Source organism: Buceros rhinoceros, unplaced genomic scaffold (genome assembly GCF_000710305.1).
Source record: "Buceros rhinoceros silvestris isolate BGI_N320 unplaced genomic scaffold, ASM71030v1 scaffold12004, whole genome shotgun sequence".
Lineage (NCBI taxonomy): Eukaryota > Metazoa > Chordata > Aves > Bucerotiformes > Bucerotidae > Buceros > Buceros rhinoceros.
Genome location: NW_010410109.1, coordinates 14,031 through 34,336, shown reverse-complemented (window position 1 = coordinate 34,336; position 20,306 = coordinate 14,031). Strand labels below are relative to the sequence as shown.

Below are 20,306 nucleotides of genomic sequence, written 5' to 3'. Positions count from 1 at the left end.
TCCCTTCCGCTCCTTCCTCTGTAGATCCGTACGGCAACAAAGCAAAGAGGCAGAGGTCAACGTTGGCTTGGCAAAAGCTCATTCAGGACTGTGGTGAGGAAAATATTCGTCTTTTTCCTGTTTGAGTAGTCTTATGGGTAGATGGATTTTTTAGATATAAAAGCAAACGTCCAGAGTAGACTCACACCTTCTTCCTTCGCAGGGTCAAACACGACAGAGAGGCCCAAAGTGGCTTCGTTCCCCGCTGTCGCTCCTCAGGGGAAGCTGATCAAGAAAGGTAGGTTTCTGCTTGCAGTCCAACAGCGGCCTGAAACAAACGTGTTCGATCACTGTGGGGAAGGGCTGGAACCTTTTCCGGGGGGGCTCCCTTACCTTCCCTCCTCCAGCTTCTTCCCAAAGCCTCGGCCATGCTGCAGCCTCACACAGGGGAGGGCTCCACCTTCTTCCTCTTGAGGCACCGCCAGCTTTCAGCCTTGATTTAGATAACTACCGACTTCTCTCTGTGTTCGGCTGCTGCCTTCCCTCCTCTTCGCTTGAAATTCTGCTGTTCTCTTGAGGGTTTCTTCCTGTAAGATACTGGTCATTTTGACTCTGTGAGCTAAAACCATCAGTTCTTCCCTTGGATGTAGCCGTCACCTTCAGCACTGTCTTGCTGCTGGCCAGAAGTCTGGCTCCCAGACCCTGGCAAGCAGTTCACCAAGTACGAAAGTGCAAATGCACATCTGGTCTTACTAAGGTAGCACCGGGTTTGCTTTACTCTTTACCACTTGTCATTTAGAAAACAAACAAAAACCAGTACTCAAACGCAGTCACGTCTTTCCTTTCCATAGAACCAAACTTGTTTCCACCCTCGCTGATGATGCCGGGGCTGGGCGCGCTGGCCAACCCCGGTCAGATGTACCCTGCGCAGATCGCCCATCCGGCCGCGCCGGTGGGGCCCGTGAAGCAGGACACGCTCTCCTCGTGCTGGCAGCCCCTGTACAGGATAACCAAACTGGTTTCCACCCGCGCTGATGATGCCGGGGCTGGGCGCGCTGGCCAACCCCGGTCAGATGTACCCTGCGCAGATCGCCCATCCGGCCGCGCCGGTGGGGCCCGTGAAGCAGGACACGCTCTCCTCGTGCTGGCAGCCCCTGTACAGCAGCCCCTCTTCGGCCAGCACCCTGCTCAACACGCACCCGCAGAACAGCTTCGCGGCAGATGGGGCCAACCCCGGTCAGATGTACCCTGCGCAGATCGCCCATCCGGCCGCGCCGGTGGGGCCCGTGAAGCAGGACACGCTCTCCTCGTGCTGGCAGCCCCTGTACAGCAGCCCCTCTTCGGCCAGCACCCTGCTCAACACGCACCCGCAGAACAGCTTGGCGGCAGATGGGCCTCAGCCTGGTGCTCAGGGCGGCGGCGCGCTCCCGGCGTTCCCTGACAACTCTCTGAACTGGCCCGAGGAGAAAGATTCGGGTTTCTACCAGAATTTCAGCAGCACCAACGGGATCGTAGCAGCGGCGGTGTCGACTGCAGACTTGCAGAGCGTTTCCAGCAACAGCATCGTGCCGCAGGCTCACCCCGCCAGCGTCTCCACAGCCAGCATCATGAACATGGAGACCGACGACATGAACTGCACCAGCATAAACTTTGACAAGTATCACCCCGTGTTAAATGCCACCAATCACAGGCAGCAGCTCCAGCCGGTGCCTCCGGCGTGCCCGTCGGTAGGCGCTGTGGGCAGCACCCCTTTTAATTCGCAGTCCAGCTTAGCTGACCCACCAGGTTACGGTTTTATAGACCACAACGTTTTAAGCCAATCAAGACTACCCACCAACCCTATCCCAAACCACCAGAATAGCGTTGCAGATGCCCAGCTCTACGACATCGACGGTGTCCACACTGATGAGCTCTACCAGTCTTTACAGTTCGATAGCATCATACCGAGCTATAACGACTGAGCCGGCCGGGCCGGGCCGGACGCGGGTGCGGAGAGCTTTTCTGAGGGCTGGCCGAGTGACCAGGAGTCGCTCTCCCTGCTGGAGTCCCTGCTTTCTCTGTCAGAATGTTACTATGCACGTTTCACCATATAACTTCAGGTTCTAGATTACAGCCCCAAAACTGGTGCCCGTAGAGGTGGGAGTAGGGTTTGGGGTTCTGTACCTTTAAAGGACCTTGTTACACCTATTTTTACGCTGTTGGCAAAGGGAACTGTTAACACTTGACCCTTCCGTACCTTCGGGGACTGTAAAAGCTGGCCACCTCAGAAGGGTTAAAGTCTCCGGTACTTCACAGGGTTCAAATTGCTTCAAAAAGAACCATTTTTTACTATGGAAATTACACTTTAATTTTGCTAGGACAGAAATTAGGAAGAAAACCCGCACTGGGCACTCTGGTTCAGCCTCACTAACAACGTTTTACTCAGCTTACTTGTAAGGTTTAGGTTTCTTACCCTCTTCCACACAAAATATTCCTCTCCTCAAATAAGACGACGCATTGTTGATTTTTCACATTTTTCACCACACTCCATTTGCTTTGAAGGCAAATTTACTCTTAAAATTTTTTTAATGACTATGTCATTGTTAGATGTATTTTAAAAAGACCGGAAGGTTTGAGTTTTTAAAGAGTCCAGCTCTGTTGTAAATGAATCACTGCACAAAGGAACAAACAGCAAGTAAGGACTTGGCTGCACCTCCTCCCAAGTGCACTATTTTCAGTGACATACCCCTGTTGCTTTAGGAATGGAGCACGCTGTTATTTCTCTGGAAGTGCGTGCGTGCGTGCGTGTGTGTGTGCGTGCGTGCGTGTGTGTGTGTTTGTGTGTTTGTGTGTGTGTGTGTGTAGCTGAGGCCTGTGTGTGTTCTTTTTGAACCGCAGAAATAGGTTGAGCCGAAGCATCCACCTATTCTTCCCTCAGGTATCCCGGCAGTTTCCTGCTATGCAAGTGACTGCTTAGAAGGCGGCTCGGCCCCTGCCTCCCCGCCCCACCCCGCTCCAAAAGCTTTGGGGCAAAGCCGCAGGCGCTCTTCGCGCAGCCTCGCCTCGATGCGCTCGATTAACACCTCGAGGCCGTTTCAGTCAGTACTAGTTAAAAACACTCCCCTGTATCAGGAACCCGAACTTCCTCCCTTCCCCTTGGTTCTCTGCGCTTAGCCTGAGCCGCGGGGTGTTGGGTGACACTCGCATGGGTGTAACTGGGTAAGTGAGACACTCTCCTCTGCATTATAAGGCTTCGCTAGTTTATTATTATTATTATTACTATTTTTTAAGAAGCAACACAGCAAGAAATAGACGAGTTATTTCTTAACTGATACAGCTGGTTTAGATGGCAGGTAAGGCTTAAGAATCTCCTTGTAACCGGTTGGCCACATAAAACTGCACCGTGGAAAGGAGCAACAAAAAGAGCACACACAGATACATAAAAAACCACAACCCCGAATCAAAAAAAGCCGCTTGAGACCTACAGTTGTGTTAGAGGGCAGGAGGGAACTCCCCGATGCTCCGTGGTGTCCAGGAAAGCCACGATCCCGAGCTGCAGTAACCCGTGGTGCCGCTGCTGCCCCAGGGTTGGCGGGGGCTGCTCCTCCGACGCTGCGTGGAATGTATAGAGCTGGGAAAGCTGCTTCCCCTCGCTCCTGAAGTCTCCACCTTTAAAAGCAGCTCTTCCTCCCTGCTGCATGGCTCCTCTGCAGCCTCAGGTAACAGAAAGACCAAAGAAAGACAGCAAAAGTTTGAAATGTCGTATTTATTCAGGTCTTTTTTTTTTTTTTTTTTTTTTTTTTTTTTTTTTTTTTTTTTTTTTTTTTTTTTTTTTTTTTTTTTTTTTTTTTTTTTTGAAGTTCTCAATTTTAAGGATATTAAAGGTAAACATTTTACTCACTTCATAGAAAGCTCTTTATAGTACAATTTGTTTTTACTGTGTAATTAAATATTGTCAAAGTTCTGTTTTCCTTTGTAAACGAGTCGGTTTGGTAATTAAAAAACGTGGTTATACAAAACACTCATCTTTGCAGCCTTCTCGGATTCCCAACACCCCTCGCTGCAGGAAAGCCAGAGAAGGGGGAGAAGGCAGCTCGCGGGCTGCTCACCCTGCGGCTGTCTCGGGCAGGTTCTGCTCACGGTTACTGCTGGCCACTACAAATCCTAAAGCGATGAAATCTCCTCCTCACAAACCGTCCTACGTGAGTACCCAGGAGTAGGTATTTCACTTGTAAAAATAGTATGGCCAAAGTACGATATGAATGCTAGTGGCTGCAGGAATCCTGGCAGATAATGAGCGTTCAAACACCCTGCATTAGCAGCTGCAGACTTTAAATTGAGAAACACCCAGGTCACAGCTTTCCTTTCCCTGTTTCCACACCACCACTGAACAGCAACTGCCTACAGAGCCGTGCAGGCGTTTGCATCATCAGCTTTTCCTCCCCTCATCGGGATACTTCATATGTATCACCCAGGTGAGCTGTGTGGGAATTCCTGGTGGCCCTCTGTGCTGTTTAGTGAAGGGATTAGACTCAGTGCCGTCAGCGTCACCTTCAGGGCCCTGTTGATCTGCACTTTGGTTCTTCCCACTGGCCCCACGATGACATAGAGCTGCCGCGCAGAAAGGGCCGGGCTGAGTGTGCCTCGAGCATCCTCGTGCTGCCGCAGGAGCAGGAGCCCTCTCTGCTGCTGCGTCCCCCCTGAACATCTCTCCTCCCGTCTGTCCTGTCCCCAGCGCAGGCCTGCTGACATTTTTTTCGCTGTAGTTGATGGTATTTGCAAATCCATAGTGGTTTAGCTCACTTCGAGTTTCAAGAGGTCACACAGATCCGAGTCCGAAATGCTCCTTTGTTTGTTTTCTGGGTTCAGTTTTCCATCGTTCGTGACTCTTCCATTCTGGGTACAGATTATTATCTGAGAGAGCTACTCCTGGCATCTGTTGCTCCTAAGAGCTTTGAGTTTAAAACCAAAGGAAATAGTGCTGTCTGAATCAGGTTCCTTTATTTTTGTGTCAGAAACGCAGGAGCTTCTGAACTCCCAACGCTGAAGTTGCAGTGGGCTAGGAGAACAAAGGAGGAGAGACAAGTTTTGGCAGCCAGGCACAGGCAGAGCGTACAATATTTAGACTAATTCTTCAGGATCAGTTTTCAGGAGCTCCTTGAAAATACATTTATTGATGCCTTGTTGAGCATCATCCAAGTCCAAGTCATCACGTGAGGTCCTGGCACCGCTGGGTTGAAGGGAGGACATCCCTGAAATCCTCCCTGTCCAAACACAGGGGTTTATCTTGGCAAACATTCCCCTCCCTATTTCTGAAATGTTAATTAATTAAGAGCTCTTAAATTCCAAACGTTAATTTCTTGTTGATAGTTTAACTCTCTCCCGTACTTCAAGTCAGCAGAAGCATCTTCCTAATGGCGTAACGTGATACAGGCACAGAAGTGGCTTTTCCTAAAGATGCAGGTGGGGCTTTGTATGAAATACTTAAAATAATCAAAGAGAAAAACCTCAGGGCTTTCCTTGTTCTGGGCAACGTTCAGCTCTTCCAGGCACCAGCCCAGGGCTGGGTACGAGAAAAACGTATTGCGCCGCAAAACCAAAGCGCTTCATCTCTGCCTTGGTTTCTCCACGCCAACATTCCTCGGTGCATTTTATCTTTGCCTGCGCTTTGAGGTTCTTGGTATTCCTGTTTTTCTTTAGGTTTCCATTGTGCAGCGCTGCCAGGAGTTCCCAATCTTTTTATACCCAGTGACTCAGCTGGGGAAATCCTGTGCCTGAAGAGGACTGTGAGACCTCAAGGACCTCAACTGTTGTTTCTAGGAAGCATCACTAATGTTTTTAAACCAGAAAAACTTGGGTTTCAGTGCAAAGTCTTCCTCTGAAAACTCATTACCAATACACTGACCAAAACCTTTTGATGCACAGAAGGAATTAAAGGCGAGGGACCGAGTGACTACCACCCGCTCCAGAGGGTTTACAGCTGATGCAAATTAAGTGTCCTTTGGCAGACCAACATGATCCAGACGTTCCACAGAAACACTCCGCAGCCAAGCTGTCGTACTGCGCAGTGCTCAGTAACCAGCTGCCGACAGAGCTGCTGCTTCCTCGGCCCAGCTTGAGAAGTTAGTTATCCAGGGTGGGAGGCCAGTCAACGTCAACGGACTAGAAGAGCAGGGGGAGAAAAACAAAAGGCAGGATCAGCAGAGTTGGTGTTGTACATATATAAACACTAGGTGTTTGTCAGCTGTAGGCTGGTGGGGGAAAGAAACACAGTAAATAAAGGACACGAAGGTAAGAGACAAGGCAAGCAGAAGGTGGCAGGGTGAAACGGCCACCTCGTTCTTATGGCTTGTTGGGTGTCTGGAGAGAGCGCAGGGAGCTGGACGTCATCAAGCAGAACCCCAGCTCCTTGTACTTCTTCCCGGCATCATTTCTTGTTTGTTTATTACATCATTTACAGAGAGTCCACAACTGTTAATTAAAAACGTGAACCATCTCCCATCTGATGGGCCACTATCATGTGAAACCAGCCAACCTGGATATTAAGGTTTAGGCTGGATATTAGGAAAAGTTTCTTTGTAGAGAGACTGGTCAGGCATTGGCTCAGGCTGCCCAGGGCCGTGGCAGAGTGCCCATCCCTGGAGGGGTTTAAAAGACATGTCGACGTGATGCTGAGAGACGGGGCTTGGTGACCTGGCAGTGCTGGGTTAACAGCTGGACTCGATCTTAAAGGTCTTTTCCAACTACATGATTCTGTAAACCTGTTGACTGGTTGATGCCACAGAAATACCCCATATGGCATATCCCTAGACAGAACAGCATGGTCATCACTACGGTTTAGGGATGTTGGCAGTGCTGGGTTAACAGCTGGACTCGATCTTAAAGGTCTTTTCCAACTACATGATTCTGTAAACCTGTTGACTGGTTGATGCCACAGAAATACTCAAGCATTGGGCAGTGCAGGCAAAGACCGGGTAGAAAACCATCACCTGTCCCCAAAGCTGCCTCCTGAGCAAGGAAAACCAGACTAAAGGAATAAGCTGTCAAACCTCATGCGCAGGAATTATCTAGGTGACATCATTCACAGCCATCCTGAGGGTTAGTCGGAAGGGACAGAACATGCCTGATGCTTTCCTAGAAGGAGATGTCGTAATCACTGCAGCTTGGGTGACGTCTGTCTTCCCCGAGGCAGCATCTGCAGCTCCTGCTGGGCATAGGCTGGTTGCTCGCCCTCTGCCAAAGGCAGCACACCCTACGCTATCGTCCGCAATCTCAACACGGGCATCGCCACACAGCACGGGAAGCGCTTTGGCTTCAAGACCGCCTGCATTAATCATACCTCCTCCCTGCCTGATCTACAGCCTCACCAAAGGATTAGGCTCTTAGGCTGAGCTCAAATGCATTATTAGCAAGATGACTAATTATTTTCAAGTCCCCAGACATCTTTCACAGTTATGCCCAGTAAGTGCCCTGACATCTATCCGTACGAGAGCGGTGTTTGTCAGCCCGAGCCCCAGCTCAGGGGTTCCTGCTTTCAGGGGTAACTGCAGTGCCTCCTCGAGCTCTTTCTGTACTATCCTACAACACACTCAACAAACTGCAAAATGTGGGCAGCTTCCCAGGACTACATGAGAACAAGCGCGCTGATCATCGGCTGCTTGAACTGAAACCCCATGTCTTCAATAACCCCTGCCAAACCAGTAGTCAAATACCAAATCCGTATCCCCACAAACATTAGTGTGCCCAGAACCAATTCTGGTTTTCCATCTGAGTCCAGCAACTGAACAGACAGAATTTCTTGCTGCGTTTGAAGCAGCGTTGAAAGAGGAGGTCAAATGTCTCCCATAGTTCACCCGACCCTGTGGTACATGTAACATTGCTACGCTCTGTCCCAGTGGGTGCTAATAATAAGCATCGTAATTCAAGGTGTGTCCTCCCGTTCCTCCCCGGCATGGATTCACAGCATGGTACAAACCACTGTTTTTTTGCATTACCATCAATTTTTCTGTTAACTGTGGTAAGGTCTTGCTTCAGTTAGAGCAATTCCACTGACACCATCGCACAAACGCAGCTATGTTACTCATTCCCAGGAAAGATGCACAGCAAATGACTTACTTCCACGTCCAGCTCCAGAATGTCGGCAGTTCTGTTCAGTAGGGAGCCAATATTGGGCTTGGTTCTTCCAAAGTCTCCATGCACGAATTCCTTAATGTAGCTAGAAACACTGGCTAAGGAAAGGTGTGTTTTACCACAGAGAAATCAAAAGGAAAAAAAGAAAGAGTATGGGGTGGTGAAAAATGCTCTCAGCAAAAATAGTGTCGTCCTCTACTCCCGAGCCAGTTTACAGTGAACATCCTGTTAAGCCCGTACCCATCTTTAAAAGGGTTCCTAGTTCTTGGCTTCTGACTCTTAGTGCCAAGAACTGCACGGTATTTTCTGTTTTATGCCAAAGTGATGGTGACTTTATGACAAGACTCTTCCCGTGTAAGTAGCAGCAACCCCCAGTCTGCAGTGCAGTGCGTTGAATATTGCAGAAATGCTTGTTTCCTAAGCTGGAAGGTTTTCAGTTAAATTAGAAAAAGCTTTAATTTTAAAAATCTGTAAGCAGGACATTTTTATAGTTGTCCCATACTTTATCATCACAACCCCCCCACGCTCACAAGTGGCATTTTTGAATAAAAGGCTGAATGAGAAATTCTGACAAACATGCTGCAGCGACTCACGGTGAAGAGCAGGGCTTTAGAAAGAGCCCAGCGGTACAAAGGCGAAGCCTCCCATTCCCCCAGTCGCTCCAATCCCACCGTTCTGTACGCGCGTTGTGTGACAGCATCTAAGGATACGTTCCTGCTTGAGTCTTCAGCCGCAGCCGAAAGTGGTGCTCATCGATGTACTCGCATTTCATGGTGTGAATGATCCGACATCTCACAGCTAGAGGCCTTCGGTGGAGGACCCGCAGAGGTGTCTTCTGGTCAAGCTTTAATTCCTGTTGCAAGAAGTGACACAATAAATGAGGAAGGAAATGTGCAACGAGCTGCACAGATTGTGAGAGTCGAATGTGTCATTAACCAATCACATCTTTTGTATATTGTTTTATGGTAGCTGAGTAATCTTCTTGAGGCAAGACTCATTTTTTCCATGTTTATCGAAGGGAAAGAAGAGGACAGCCATCTCAAGGGCTAAATGAGCAGAGCTCATATGAATACGAACGAATGGAATCACAAATACAGAGCAATAACCTTGAAATCTCCGTAGTCCTTTGCTGGAATAACTCCAGGATTTAGAAGCTCACTGAGAGCCTCAGGGCAATCAAAAAAAAAAAAAAGAAAAACAAAGCCCAACCCACCCACAAAATGCTTTGTCTAAACTACATCCAAGCCCCTAGAAATAAAAATGAGGGAAAAACCCCCGAAGTGAGATTAGATCTCGTAACAGTCGTTTAAAAAGTTCATCCCCCACCCCCTTTCCCAGATGAGATGCAGCAGTTTGAAAGGCAACTTCTCAGGAAGTGAGTGGGCACACTACGAGAAAGCTGCACGCCAGTTGTCTCCCTGAAGTGTGATGGCTCAAGCCCTCGCTTTGAGAATGATTTCATGGCCAAACCCCTAGGAAACGGTGCGGCTCAACAGAAGCTGACCCCTCTTCTCCATGAGCAGCACCTCTCTGACCAGCAGTTGAAGCTCTCCCATCGGGCACCAGGACAGGTACTACATAAACCAGCCAAAAGGGCTACAGGTACCTTGATATCATCTAGAAACGCGATATCTTCTCTCTGTATTGCTTTGTCCGTCCATATTAAGGCACTGTAGGTCTTTGTCTTTTCCTCTTCACCCTCCTTCATACGACCAATTGCCTCTCTAAACAAAATAAATTAATTACGCCCGTAACATAAGAGTAACTATACAGGGCTGCCAAACTCCCAGCGCATCGCTCTGCGATCCCGCGCCAGCGATGGTAAATACTGACCTGGTGACAAGCTGTAAATCTCGAACCTGTATTTTGTCTGAAGAGTTATTAATTGTCTGTGATATTTAAAAAAGAATCTGTTAGCAAAACTGCTCAGTTCGAGAAGAAACACATGCTTTATGAGTTCTGGGAGGTGCAGATGATTTACCTGCTGAAGTCCCTTCATTTCCTCAGCAGTGAAATGTATCCTACGAGGATTCACAAGCTCGATTGCAAAGGGCCTTCCTGGCAACATGCGTGGCCATAAAACATAAAAACATGTTGTTCTAAATTAAGGTTTGGAGGTAGGCAGTAAGGCTGGAAGGTGTGAAGATTGTCTGCGGTTTGTTAGGCAAACGGGGGTAGGACTTGCGGGTTTAGGGATGTAGCATCAGATGGAAGGAAAGAAGCAAGGGACATTTTTTGGCTACTAAACCCCAGTATCAGCAATAAGTGCAAATTACGCCTTCCCAGAAGACATCTTGTACAAGTCTGTGCTAATTAAAAAATAAAATAAGAAAAAAGTTAATTAGCTTATTTTCTGTCACCTACAGCAATGCCCAGGTGCAAGACGATGTTAAATCCCGCTCCCTCAGCTAAACATCTGTTGCGATAGCTGCTCTGTCTGTGCTCAGGGCCAGGGATGATCCCCGGTCTCAGCAGTGCCAGGAACTACGCTACAAACCAGACAGCAACTGAAACACAGCACTCTTAATTTTCACCTTTCCCTTCCCCTCCTTCTTTGGTTATGGCAGCGTCAGCATATTGGAAGCAATAGACCTTTTTAAAGGACCCAAGTTCAAAAGAAAATAAGGCTTCCCCACTCCCCGGCGACAGTGAGGCACAGCGGAAGGACCCAGTAGAAAACGAGAAAGGAATCGGTCTGCCATGAACGGCATGAAAAGAGGAAGGGAATAAAATAAAGTACTCCTAGCAAGCTACGCATTTCCATGCACCTGCCCAGCCCCGGACCCTGAAAAGGGCTCCTCTTCCGGCTGGCTACATGGATCTGTTTGATGTTGGAAATAAATACATAAATAGCACCAAAATGTTTCGGTAAAATTTCAAGGCATGCCTGGTCACACACTTGTGCGCTTGACGCTCTGCAAGATCTATTCGGGTAGCTTCGGCTCACCACTCTCTTTGTTTCTGTGTTTCACAGGGGATGTTCCAAGCCTTACCATTGCCTAGTGTCCTCACATCCACATCTTCTCTTCCAGAGGAGGAAAAGTTAAAGCCTGTTAACAGATTGGAACAAGGCGGGTGAGATTTTATTTTACGCTGCTGGACAAAAGGGGAAGAAAATTCAGGTCCAAACTGAAAAGGAACCTCTGTGTATTTGGTTGTTTTTTTATCTTTCAAGCTACAAAAATGTACTGTTGGGTATTTTGTTGCCTTCATCATAACCCACCGTTCAGCTCTGCCTGCAGAGGAATGGGGGACCAAACCTCACGCCAGAGGAAACTTTGCAGCTCTATTCCAAAGGGTTCCTCAAAAACTGGTGGTTTAAAATTCTTCCCTCCATAGGGAACGCACAGGATGCGTAAAGATTTCCTCGGGTTTTATTATCTCTCATTTATCTGGTTGTATGATGGCAACTACATAACCCTGAGAAAATTCTTCGGTGTATTTTGGTCACACCACCAGAATTGTCTTAGCTGGGAATGCTCCACACCCATAACATCTTCACAGACCTTTGCTGGACTCGTTTCACTACGTCCACGTCTTTCGTGTACTGGGGAGCCCAGAACTGGAGCCAGTACTCCAGACGGCTCTCCCCAGTGCTAAGCAAAAGGCAAGGGTGTCCTCCCTTGGCCTGCTGGCAATGGTCTTCCTACTCGTTTCTGTCTCTTCCCAACATGACCGCACAGGCACCTCTGGTAGCAGCCTGTGGTAACTGCGACCTGAAATAGATGTGACATAGTGCCCGGCCTAAAGACGCGGTTTGAGGATTTTCCCAGAGTTCAGACTAACGCATCCACAGGAGGAGAGAGAAAAGTAATTCTTTTTTCCAATCTGATATTTAGTGCAATTTTTCCTTGGCCCTTCTACGCCTCTAATTCCACATCTAGTGATGACAAATGATGGGCAGCGACTATTTCATCGGGATAATCCCCGGATAAGCATTTAGCTTATGGAACTTCATGCACTGAAGAAAATAAATTAATCAAGGTAAGAAACATGGAGGAGTCGAAGACTAGGCAGGTGTTACGGCAGGCTGATGGCAACCCCCTTCTCGTTACATGTCGTTTTATGAATTCCCAACTGTTAGGAAGTATGGCTAGGCAAAAATACTGCCACATAAAACCGTAACGTTTGCATCGTCACATCAGCTGAGGAGGTAAGAGACGCTGCATAAAACAAAGCAGTCACCTAATTACTCACAGATCATCGCTGAAAAAGTTTATGAGCTTTGACTCGGCAGGGTAATAGAGGGATAAAGAAACATACTTTTTTCTTGTACTTTCTCAATACTCTTGTATTGGGTAGCTACTCAGAACAAAATATTCCAATAATGATGAAAAATGCGTAGTAAAAGATCTCCTGGATACTTACTGTCTGCTTTGAATTCTGCCATTAGATGCTCCGAAATCAGTTCTTCCACTGAAGACTCCAGCTTCCGCTCCCCATCGATGATCCAGGGAGTCTGAGGTAAATTCCTTGAATATTTGTTGTATCTTCCTGTAAAAAACAAGTACGTTACCTGACACAGCTGGGAATAAACCGCAGAGATTCAAGTGCCTAGTCTGAGTCAACTTAATCCTGAATGGGAAATGGGTTTTTTTTTGTCATGAGCTTGGTCTTGAACCAGCCACCCACACCCCAAATGCGACATGTGCCTGTCCACTGCTGAACGTGTCCCAAGGAAAGCAGTTCCCACACCCTCCCTTATCGAGTAGTTCAGGTTTCTGTCCAAGTTCTGCCACTGTCTGAATGTTTAACAGAAGAAAACCCAAACCGAAATGCTTTGGCTCATTACAAGGAAAATCAAGTGAGCAAAACGTCTCAACAACAAACTAGGGCAAATTTCAAAAACCTTGAGAAGTTGCCAGCTAAAGAGATTGTCGCCCTCTGACTGATTCCACTCACGGTCTGTGTTATGTCACCTATCACGCCATCTCCCCTGGCACAAGGACCGCTTTAACCGAAGAATGAGTCTGACACGGATGACCACGCTGAGCTTTCTTATTGACAGGGTTTATAAGATGTGAAAATATGCACAAAGCAAGGACCTCGTTCACACAGAACAATGAACAACCCCCCTGCACAACCAAGTTTTGAGCTGAAACCTTGCAGACAGAGAAGAGGGTTCAAAGGAGCCATGCGTATTACACTGCACCTCTGTCAGCTCCATTTATTTTGGTTTTTGTTATCATATTTTCCTACTTCTAACAATATTTCCTTCTTGCATTTTCATCTGCAGAAAAACCCGCACAAACAAATGGGTAAAATGAGTAATACCGTTTCACTGGGGCAAAGACTGAAACTGCTGTGACTAATCATTCAGAAGGCAGCTTCTCACTGCCGAATTCTCTTTCCATAAAATGGAAAAAGGAAAAGAATATTTTTTTCTCTCAACTCCCCATTCAAATAATTTTAGCTTTTGGTCTGAACGAGACTGGGTTAAAAAAGCAGAAGGTGTTTCTCGGTTCAACAGTTTCTCCCGAACCCTTAAAAAAAAAAAACCAACCAGGTGGGGGGGAAGCGATCACTAAGCATCAAAGATATGGTCAGGACGGCAACACCAGCCCTGAAACTATGCTTACAAATTAAGATCCCGTCTATTTAATAACAGCGAAATAACTACGTTATACTCAATAAACTCTATTCTGGATTTAATTCTCCAAAAGGTGCTGTCTCTAGAAGAGAGAACTCTTCCATCTCTCAAAGCTAAAGAAAAACAAAAGCCAGGATAGGAGAGGTTTCTTTCTTTGCTCCTCATACTTAACTGAAGGAATGAACAAATAGCAAGAATCTTCTGGGTCTCATGGCAGTATTAGAAAGTGACGTTTAAGACAATACAGCAGCAAATAAAAGGGTCACTTTACCGGCCACAAAAACGGCACCATTATTGCACTGAATTTCCAGAGCAACACAGAGGTTCTTTGGTGAACTCGGGGGACACGGGAAATGCCTGTATAAGAGAAGATTAAAATATACCAGTAAATCCAGAACGTGATGCAGCATCACCATAGTGATAATGGCACGAAAGATGACGACTTTGGTTACATGAAACACAGTGTGTTCACTGCGTTTCAGTGCGATTAAGCATGTTGAACGACAGAAAAAGGGTCTGTTGATGTCTTCCCACTGCTGGTATTTTCACTATATTACAGCACTTGATGTTTTCTTAAAACTCAACTCCCAACATCTTGGAAATACAGGGAGGAGTCTTTCTCGTCAAGAGAAGCTTGCCTTACAAACTCTAAGGTTCAAAAGACAGAAGTTCCGTGATTTCTAAATACCTTCTGAGCTTTGGGGATGTACATAAAGATTTTTCCACGTAAATGATTGGCAATACTAAACCAAACTATTTTCATTTCTAACCCCATGCCAGCCAGGGACACGCAGTGCCGCGCTGCCGAAAGCACGGAGCGGAACTGCAGCGCTCTGACCCACAGTGTCTCCTCTGTCCCTGAGACAATCAACCAATGAAGCATCTTTACTGATGGGGAAAAGACGTGTCATGTCACCTAATATTTTCCTCCCCATCCGAACTCTATACAAACACACCAGACTAAGAACTAGTTTCAGTATATACTTACTTGAGAAAATCCTCTTCTTTTATCTTCTCTAGGGCTTTTATAACTGCCATTCTAGTGAAAACAGACTGCATGGTGAAATAAAAATGTAAGTCAAGAAAGGAAGAAAAAAACCCCCGAAACATACCCACCGTACACTTCCCACAATGTAATCTTTTCACTTGTGTTTGCTTATACCTGAAAGCAACTCTGTATCAGCAAGAACTCACCGTGATCTTAACCCTAACTTCAACAGGGCACAAAGAGCAACAGGTAATTTTGCCCAGATCTGTCCATGGCATGAAAGCAACACAACTAATAATCTAACAGCTAGTTAGGCTACCACCCTCGGCGCACAGGCGGGTGCTGCTGCTGGTAACCCGAGTGAGGCTGAGGCAGAAAACACAGGATTTAGGTTCCCAGAACAGGGGAAAACAAGTGTTGTAGCAGGTGAGGTGGAAGCCTACTTTAAGAAGCCTGAGGATGGTAGAAGGTCTCTAAATGAACCTCCTAATCGTGGTCATCTATGAGATCAAACCGTATTGTGCAGGCTTTTATCCAGTCAGGTCTCAAAATCCTCCAAGGATGGACCCTCTCTGCATACCCTGATCCACTGTCCAAAACGTTTTTCTTGTATCTACTCTGAACCTCTCATTTCAACTTATTTCTGTCGTCTCTCGACCTTCCACCTTGCTCTGTGATGAACAGCCTGGCTCCCTGCTCCCAATCATCTCTCTGCTGGTACTAGCGGGACATTCAGTTGGGTCCTCCTGAAAGCCTTCCCTTCTCCAAGCTGAAGAAGTCCAAGTTCCTCAGCCTCTGCTCCTAGGGCACGTGCTCCAAGCCCTTTCCTGTCTGGATGGCCATCTGCTGAACGCCCAATTTACCGAGAGCTTTTTTGCAAACTGGATTGGGGATTTGAATCTGAACAATAATGGGTTGCTGTTTGGGACAATTCAAGTCTTTGCTCTAACATAAAGTTTCTGGATGCCTTCAGGAAAGCTGCTCTTTCTCCTTCTAAGCATCAGTTAGAGATAATAGCGCTTTCCTTTCTCGTAGAACGGGTAAGCAGAAAACCCTTAAACTAGCAGCAGGTTTAAAGAACTATCTACAGCAGAGGACACAGAGTTTTTCACTCAGAACCCAGTTTTTATACTACTCTGATTAACACAGCCGTTGAAGCTTCAAGCACAGCTTCTTTGTAAGGATGAACCTCTGCTGGCCCTTCAGAGTCGGTATTTTTTCCTTTAGCTTCCCCTACATCTTGCTGCCCGTGTGGTTTTAACAGCCAGGCCCTGTTGGTTTGGCTCCTTACGTGGGATTTCCCCCCCTTTAAAGGATAGCGGTGCAAGCCGTGAATTGTAACAATACGATCCTTCTAAAAAAAGACTTGCATTTATTGGTCAGGTGGAGCAGAGTCGGCAGAATTCTGGGGTCAGGCTGCCTCTGCCAAATGTCGGCTGACTCTTCACCAGGCAGAACAAAAGCCCTTGCATAGGCTTATGATAGAAGTTACTTGTTCTCCCTCTGATCACACCAACTCTCCTACTTATATCGGTTTCTCTCCAACTGTTTTTTTATTCTTACATGTCTCTTTCCCATCAATGATTTGTGCATGCTCACGAGTGGCAAGGTCCCTTTTCTTCCCTCCCCTCCTCCAGAGGCAGACAGGATAAAACCATCCTGCATGGATTCCATCTGTCATTCAGATCAGAGGACATGAAAAGTGCACTGTGATCGTGTCTCTTTCGTCTATGGAATCTCATCTTCAAAATGTGACTTATCTGAACTGTTTCACCCACAGAGAGCTTTAGGATCATCTTTTATGCTACTTTTAATGCATGACAATCGAATTCCTAGATCTTATGGGAGGTATTTACAGAATCCTAAAATCACGGCCTTTAGACAGTCTAGAAAATGAACGACCTAAAGAAAAGCACCGAGCTCTCGGTTCTCCTAAGTAGACAAATGTCAAGTGAATAAAGGAGACAACTTTATTTTCAGACAATTGAATGGTAGAGAGATTTTTGATGAAAGAAAAGCAGACATTAAACACTGAATACCCAGGTAAGTTCTGCGTTGTAGCTGCTGCTGTGACAGTCTGAATGTCAGAAAAGAAGTACAGCAGTGGTAAGATCCTACCTGTTTGTTCTTCGCTGGTTTGAAACAGTCTGGACAGGCTGTAGCTCTGAATACAGAAAGGAAAATTAGCTGCTGCTCTTACAGAAAAACAAACAAGCACAGACAGCCTTATAAGCACGGCATGTACGTGGTCTTTGTACTGACACGTCCAGTATCTTGACTTCCACAGCTTAGCACAGAGCAGATTTTAAAACTAACTTTATCCTACACCAGGAACGGCGGGAGGTTGCATGGCTCGGTCTAGAGAGAAATCGTGGACAAAGCTGCGCAGTCCTCTTCTGCTCTAATGCAAACGTGTCTCAGCTCTGAGATGGGATGGAAAAACACACAGGAAGTTTAGCTTTCGGTCCTGTCCCATCCTACTCGACGTCGCGATTAACGTTTAAGTTCTGTGCAAGACTTGCTGCCATCTTGAAATCTACACTCACTGTTCTTAGACAATGCCCATGACAAACTAGAGATTCAAACTGCTGCTTCTGGACAGGGAAATTCAATTTACTACAGACAAAGCAACCCCCGGTGTTCAACAGCATTTGTGCTTTGCCTTTTCAAAAGGAAACAATTGGTTGTTTCACGAAAGTGAAAGCCAAGCCAGTGAAACACTTTTTCTGAGTACTGCAGAGGAAGTTGCTGTTCCTATTAGTGGATTTCTATGTATCCAGTCAGAGATGATTTGTAGCCCGACAGCACAATTTGTTATTTCTTGCTGGTGCTTTTCAGCGCCTCTGTAACTGCTTTAGACTGTAAGGAAGCAGGTCTGACCTCTTGCTGTTTCTCCATTAAGCAACTTGCCTGGTTGCTTTGTGACACAAAGCATTCCAAACTCCCCCTTGCAGATTTCAATATCATCTTACCTTTCATCATCAATCTCCAAATATAAACTAACAAGAGCTAATTCAACCTTCCATGTCAAACCAAGGGTCATTTTAGCACAACTACCTACACAGAATTGTGTAAGAACAGCTTGAGAGATGAGGAACTGCAGATGCCATACTTGGAAATCTCACCCGAAAGTATACCTGGAGGACTTCTCCAGGTTGCTTCCACAAAAAACCCATGACTGTCATTACTAAAGCTGTGACAATTGCCAAATTTACCATATTGACACCGAAACAAAACCACTGCCTTAGAATATGCCCACAGCCAGCCATTCACATGCAGAATGTCTTGATGCCTGAGGAACTACTCTGTTATTAAATCAGGTAATATGCTGTTGCTTCAGAAAAATGTCTAAAACCTTAATTGCTGATTAAGTTTGCTGCAAAGAGAAGGCAAATAAAGGGCTGTTGTCAAGTCATATGGAATAAACCTGAGTAGCTGGAATGTAGAATGGAGCGTCTTTACAGCTTTCACCTCTACAACTATTCCGCTTGGAGCACTAACGTGGGCACCAGAACGTGCCTGGCATCAACATTTCTGAAAGGTCACAAAAAGGAGGGAAGATGAGCTGAAAAATAAGAGCTGAGAGGTTTCAGAGGAAGGAGAAGCATACAGAAAACAAGAACTGATCAAATAAAATTGAATAAATAAGAACGAAAGGGTGCAGGATCCAGAAACACTTGAGTTTTCACAGGATGGTTCATACCATTATTTAAAATCGTGGTTTGGCCCTACTACTTTCTCCCCCTTTTGCCCAGTTCTGAAGAAACTGGAAAGGAAAGATGTTCAGCAAACACTGGTAATCAATTCTTCCTAATACCTGGTCTGTCACCAAGGATGGATTCCTTCATCCCCAACCCCAAGAAAAATGAAGGATGCAGTTGTTGAAAGCCAAGAAGGTGGCACACTGGGCATTCAAAGACTGCCAGGAGGGGCAAGATCAGGGAAAGGTATCAAGGCTGCAGAGGAAATCTCTAGTCTCAAGAGATGAATTCACTATGCAACAGGGAAGTCTATGCTGAGCCTCCTTCTATGCTAAGACTTAACTCGCAGTAGGAGCACAAGTGATGAAACAGAGTGAAATGTAGGTTTTCCAGGAAGCATCAGCAAACAGGAAGAGGGAACCTAATTATCCAGAAGATACTAGGGCTAGATTTTGAGAAATGAGATTAAATGGCAGCTGAATTCCCAGAAATATTTTCAGCAGACACCCTGCTGGGCCAGGCCAAAACCTATGTGTAGCTGCCAGGGAACTTCTGTTTGTTTTAATCAACCAGCTAAGTTGAATTAACTCACTTCAAAGCCTTCCCTCCCATCCATGTCTCCTGTAAGAGCAGGAAAACCTCGGCACGAGCTCAGAAGATTCCCCCACCTGCAGCTACCTGGTTTGACTTTTTTTTTAGAATGACGGAGTTACATAGAAGAGGGTAATGACTCCGAAAGGGGCCGAGATTGAACAATTTATCTGAATGTTTTCCTTCCGGTTCAAATCGGAATTCAGGATGATTTTGTTTACTGGTGTTAAAGCACAGAATTAACCACAGATGGTGTAACTTTAAGCTCTGCAACTCTGAATATGAGGAAGTTTAGACGAAGGCCCCATTCTCCTTTATAAACATTGCATGTTCTCATCTGTAGCAAATCCAAACCAAGAGTGTTGCACAGCATTTAGATAAAGATCTTTTGTTATTTATATAAAAACTTACAGGAAACGACACTCCTCGTCTGTTTCTGGGTGAGCAAAGACCACGCTGACTTCAAACAAACTCTAAATTCAAACAAAATGAAAAAGAAGAAGGTAATAGTTTTTTAAACAAACAGCATCCTTATTGTAGTATCAGGAAAACAGTAAAGAAACAGAAGAGAAAGTAACCCATCTATTTTACAACATCACCTGAAGACATTAAAACGTGTGCCGTCATTTGCAGTTCTGAAGTAACCAAAGATTATTTGAGAGCACTTCAAAAACCTGAGTGACCTACACATCCTAGCTACCGGCCCATGCTGCGCAGGGGCAGCTGAGTCAGAGACAGCCTATGCTCAAAGCCTATTACGGTCACTAAACTTCACAGACCTCCTGGGAGAGCAGTGCATGGCGTGGAATGAAGATAAAACCCCTCTAGTAGTCACCGCTGTAAAATTTAGTCAGGGGCTTCATTTGCAATGACTGGATGGCCTTGGGGCAAAGAAAGTCAACATGTCCTAGTGGACTGACAGCTAGACCAGAAACTCCAGTGTAATCTCACTTCTACCCCCAATTCCCTCCCTGGCCTTGGGCAAACAACACTCATTACTTCTGTTATTCAGATACCAGAATACCTCAAGAGGGCTATTGAAAAGATTGGCTAATATTCAAGTGCCTTGTAGATAACGAGCACTAGACAAGTAACTTTTATGTCTGAAGCGGCTCAGGGCCTGAGTGTTGCCTGAGCTTTTGCTAACTTGGTATCTAAGAAGTTTGTTTCTTCTCGGATCATCTTGAGGGTAAGTGAGAGTTTCTTTCTTCACTAAGACAAAAGAAACACTTTCAATTAGCCCTCCTGGGAAAATCAATCTGTAATTATTATGGAGGATGAAAAATCAACATGACGACTAAGTGAGTCTAGTCCTGGGGTCCATGTGTGGCTGCAGGCTGCCCTGTCC

General features: G+C 46.1%; 2 protein-coding genes across 2 annotated transcripts in view; one reads left to right on the top strand and one right to left on the bottom strand.

Moving 5' to 3' along the window:
* The window catches only part of REL (v-rel avian reticuloendotheliosis viral oncogene homolog), a 25,189-nt gene extending 23,249 nt beyond the window's left edge, over positions 1–1,940 (top strand). Inside the window, exons 7-10 of the mRNA XM_010135486.1 lie at positions 25–93; positions 203–277; positions 831–931; positions 1,236–1,940. Of these exons, the coding sequence (XP_010133788.1) occupies positions 25–93; positions 203–277; positions 831–931; positions 1,236–1,940 (950 nt within the window). The remainder of the gene's footprint in view (positions 1–24; positions 94–202; positions 278–830; positions 932–1,235) is intronic.
* A 4,141-nt stretch (positions 1,941–6,081) lies between these two features.
* PUS10 (pseudouridylate synthase 10) overlaps positions 6,082–20,306 on the bottom strand; it is a 26,801-nt gene continuing 12,576 nt past the window's right edge. The window contains exons 6-17 of the mRNA XM_010135484.1: positions 19,370–19,431; positions 16,785–16,830; positions 14,667–14,731; positions 13,950–14,035; positions 12,457–12,582; positions 11,082–11,138; positions 10,070–10,146; positions 9,922–9,977; positions 9,695–9,812; positions 8,799–8,941; positions 8,074–8,173; positions 6,082–6,120 (exon numbers count right to left, since the gene is read on the bottom strand). Of these exons, the coding sequence (XP_010133786.1) occupies positions 6,082–6,120; positions 8,074–8,173; positions 8,799–8,941; positions 9,695–9,812; positions 9,922–9,977; positions 10,070–10,146; positions 11,082–11,138; positions 12,457–12,582; positions 13,950–14,035; positions 14,667–14,731; positions 16,785–16,830; positions 19,370–19,431 (975 nt within the window). The remainder of the gene's footprint in view (positions 6,121–8,073; positions 8,174–8,798; positions 8,942–9,694; positions 9,813–9,921; positions 9,978–10,069; positions 10,147–11,081; positions 11,139–12,456; positions 12,583–13,949; positions 14,036–14,666; positions 14,732–16,784; positions 16,831–19,369; positions 19,432–20,306) is intronic.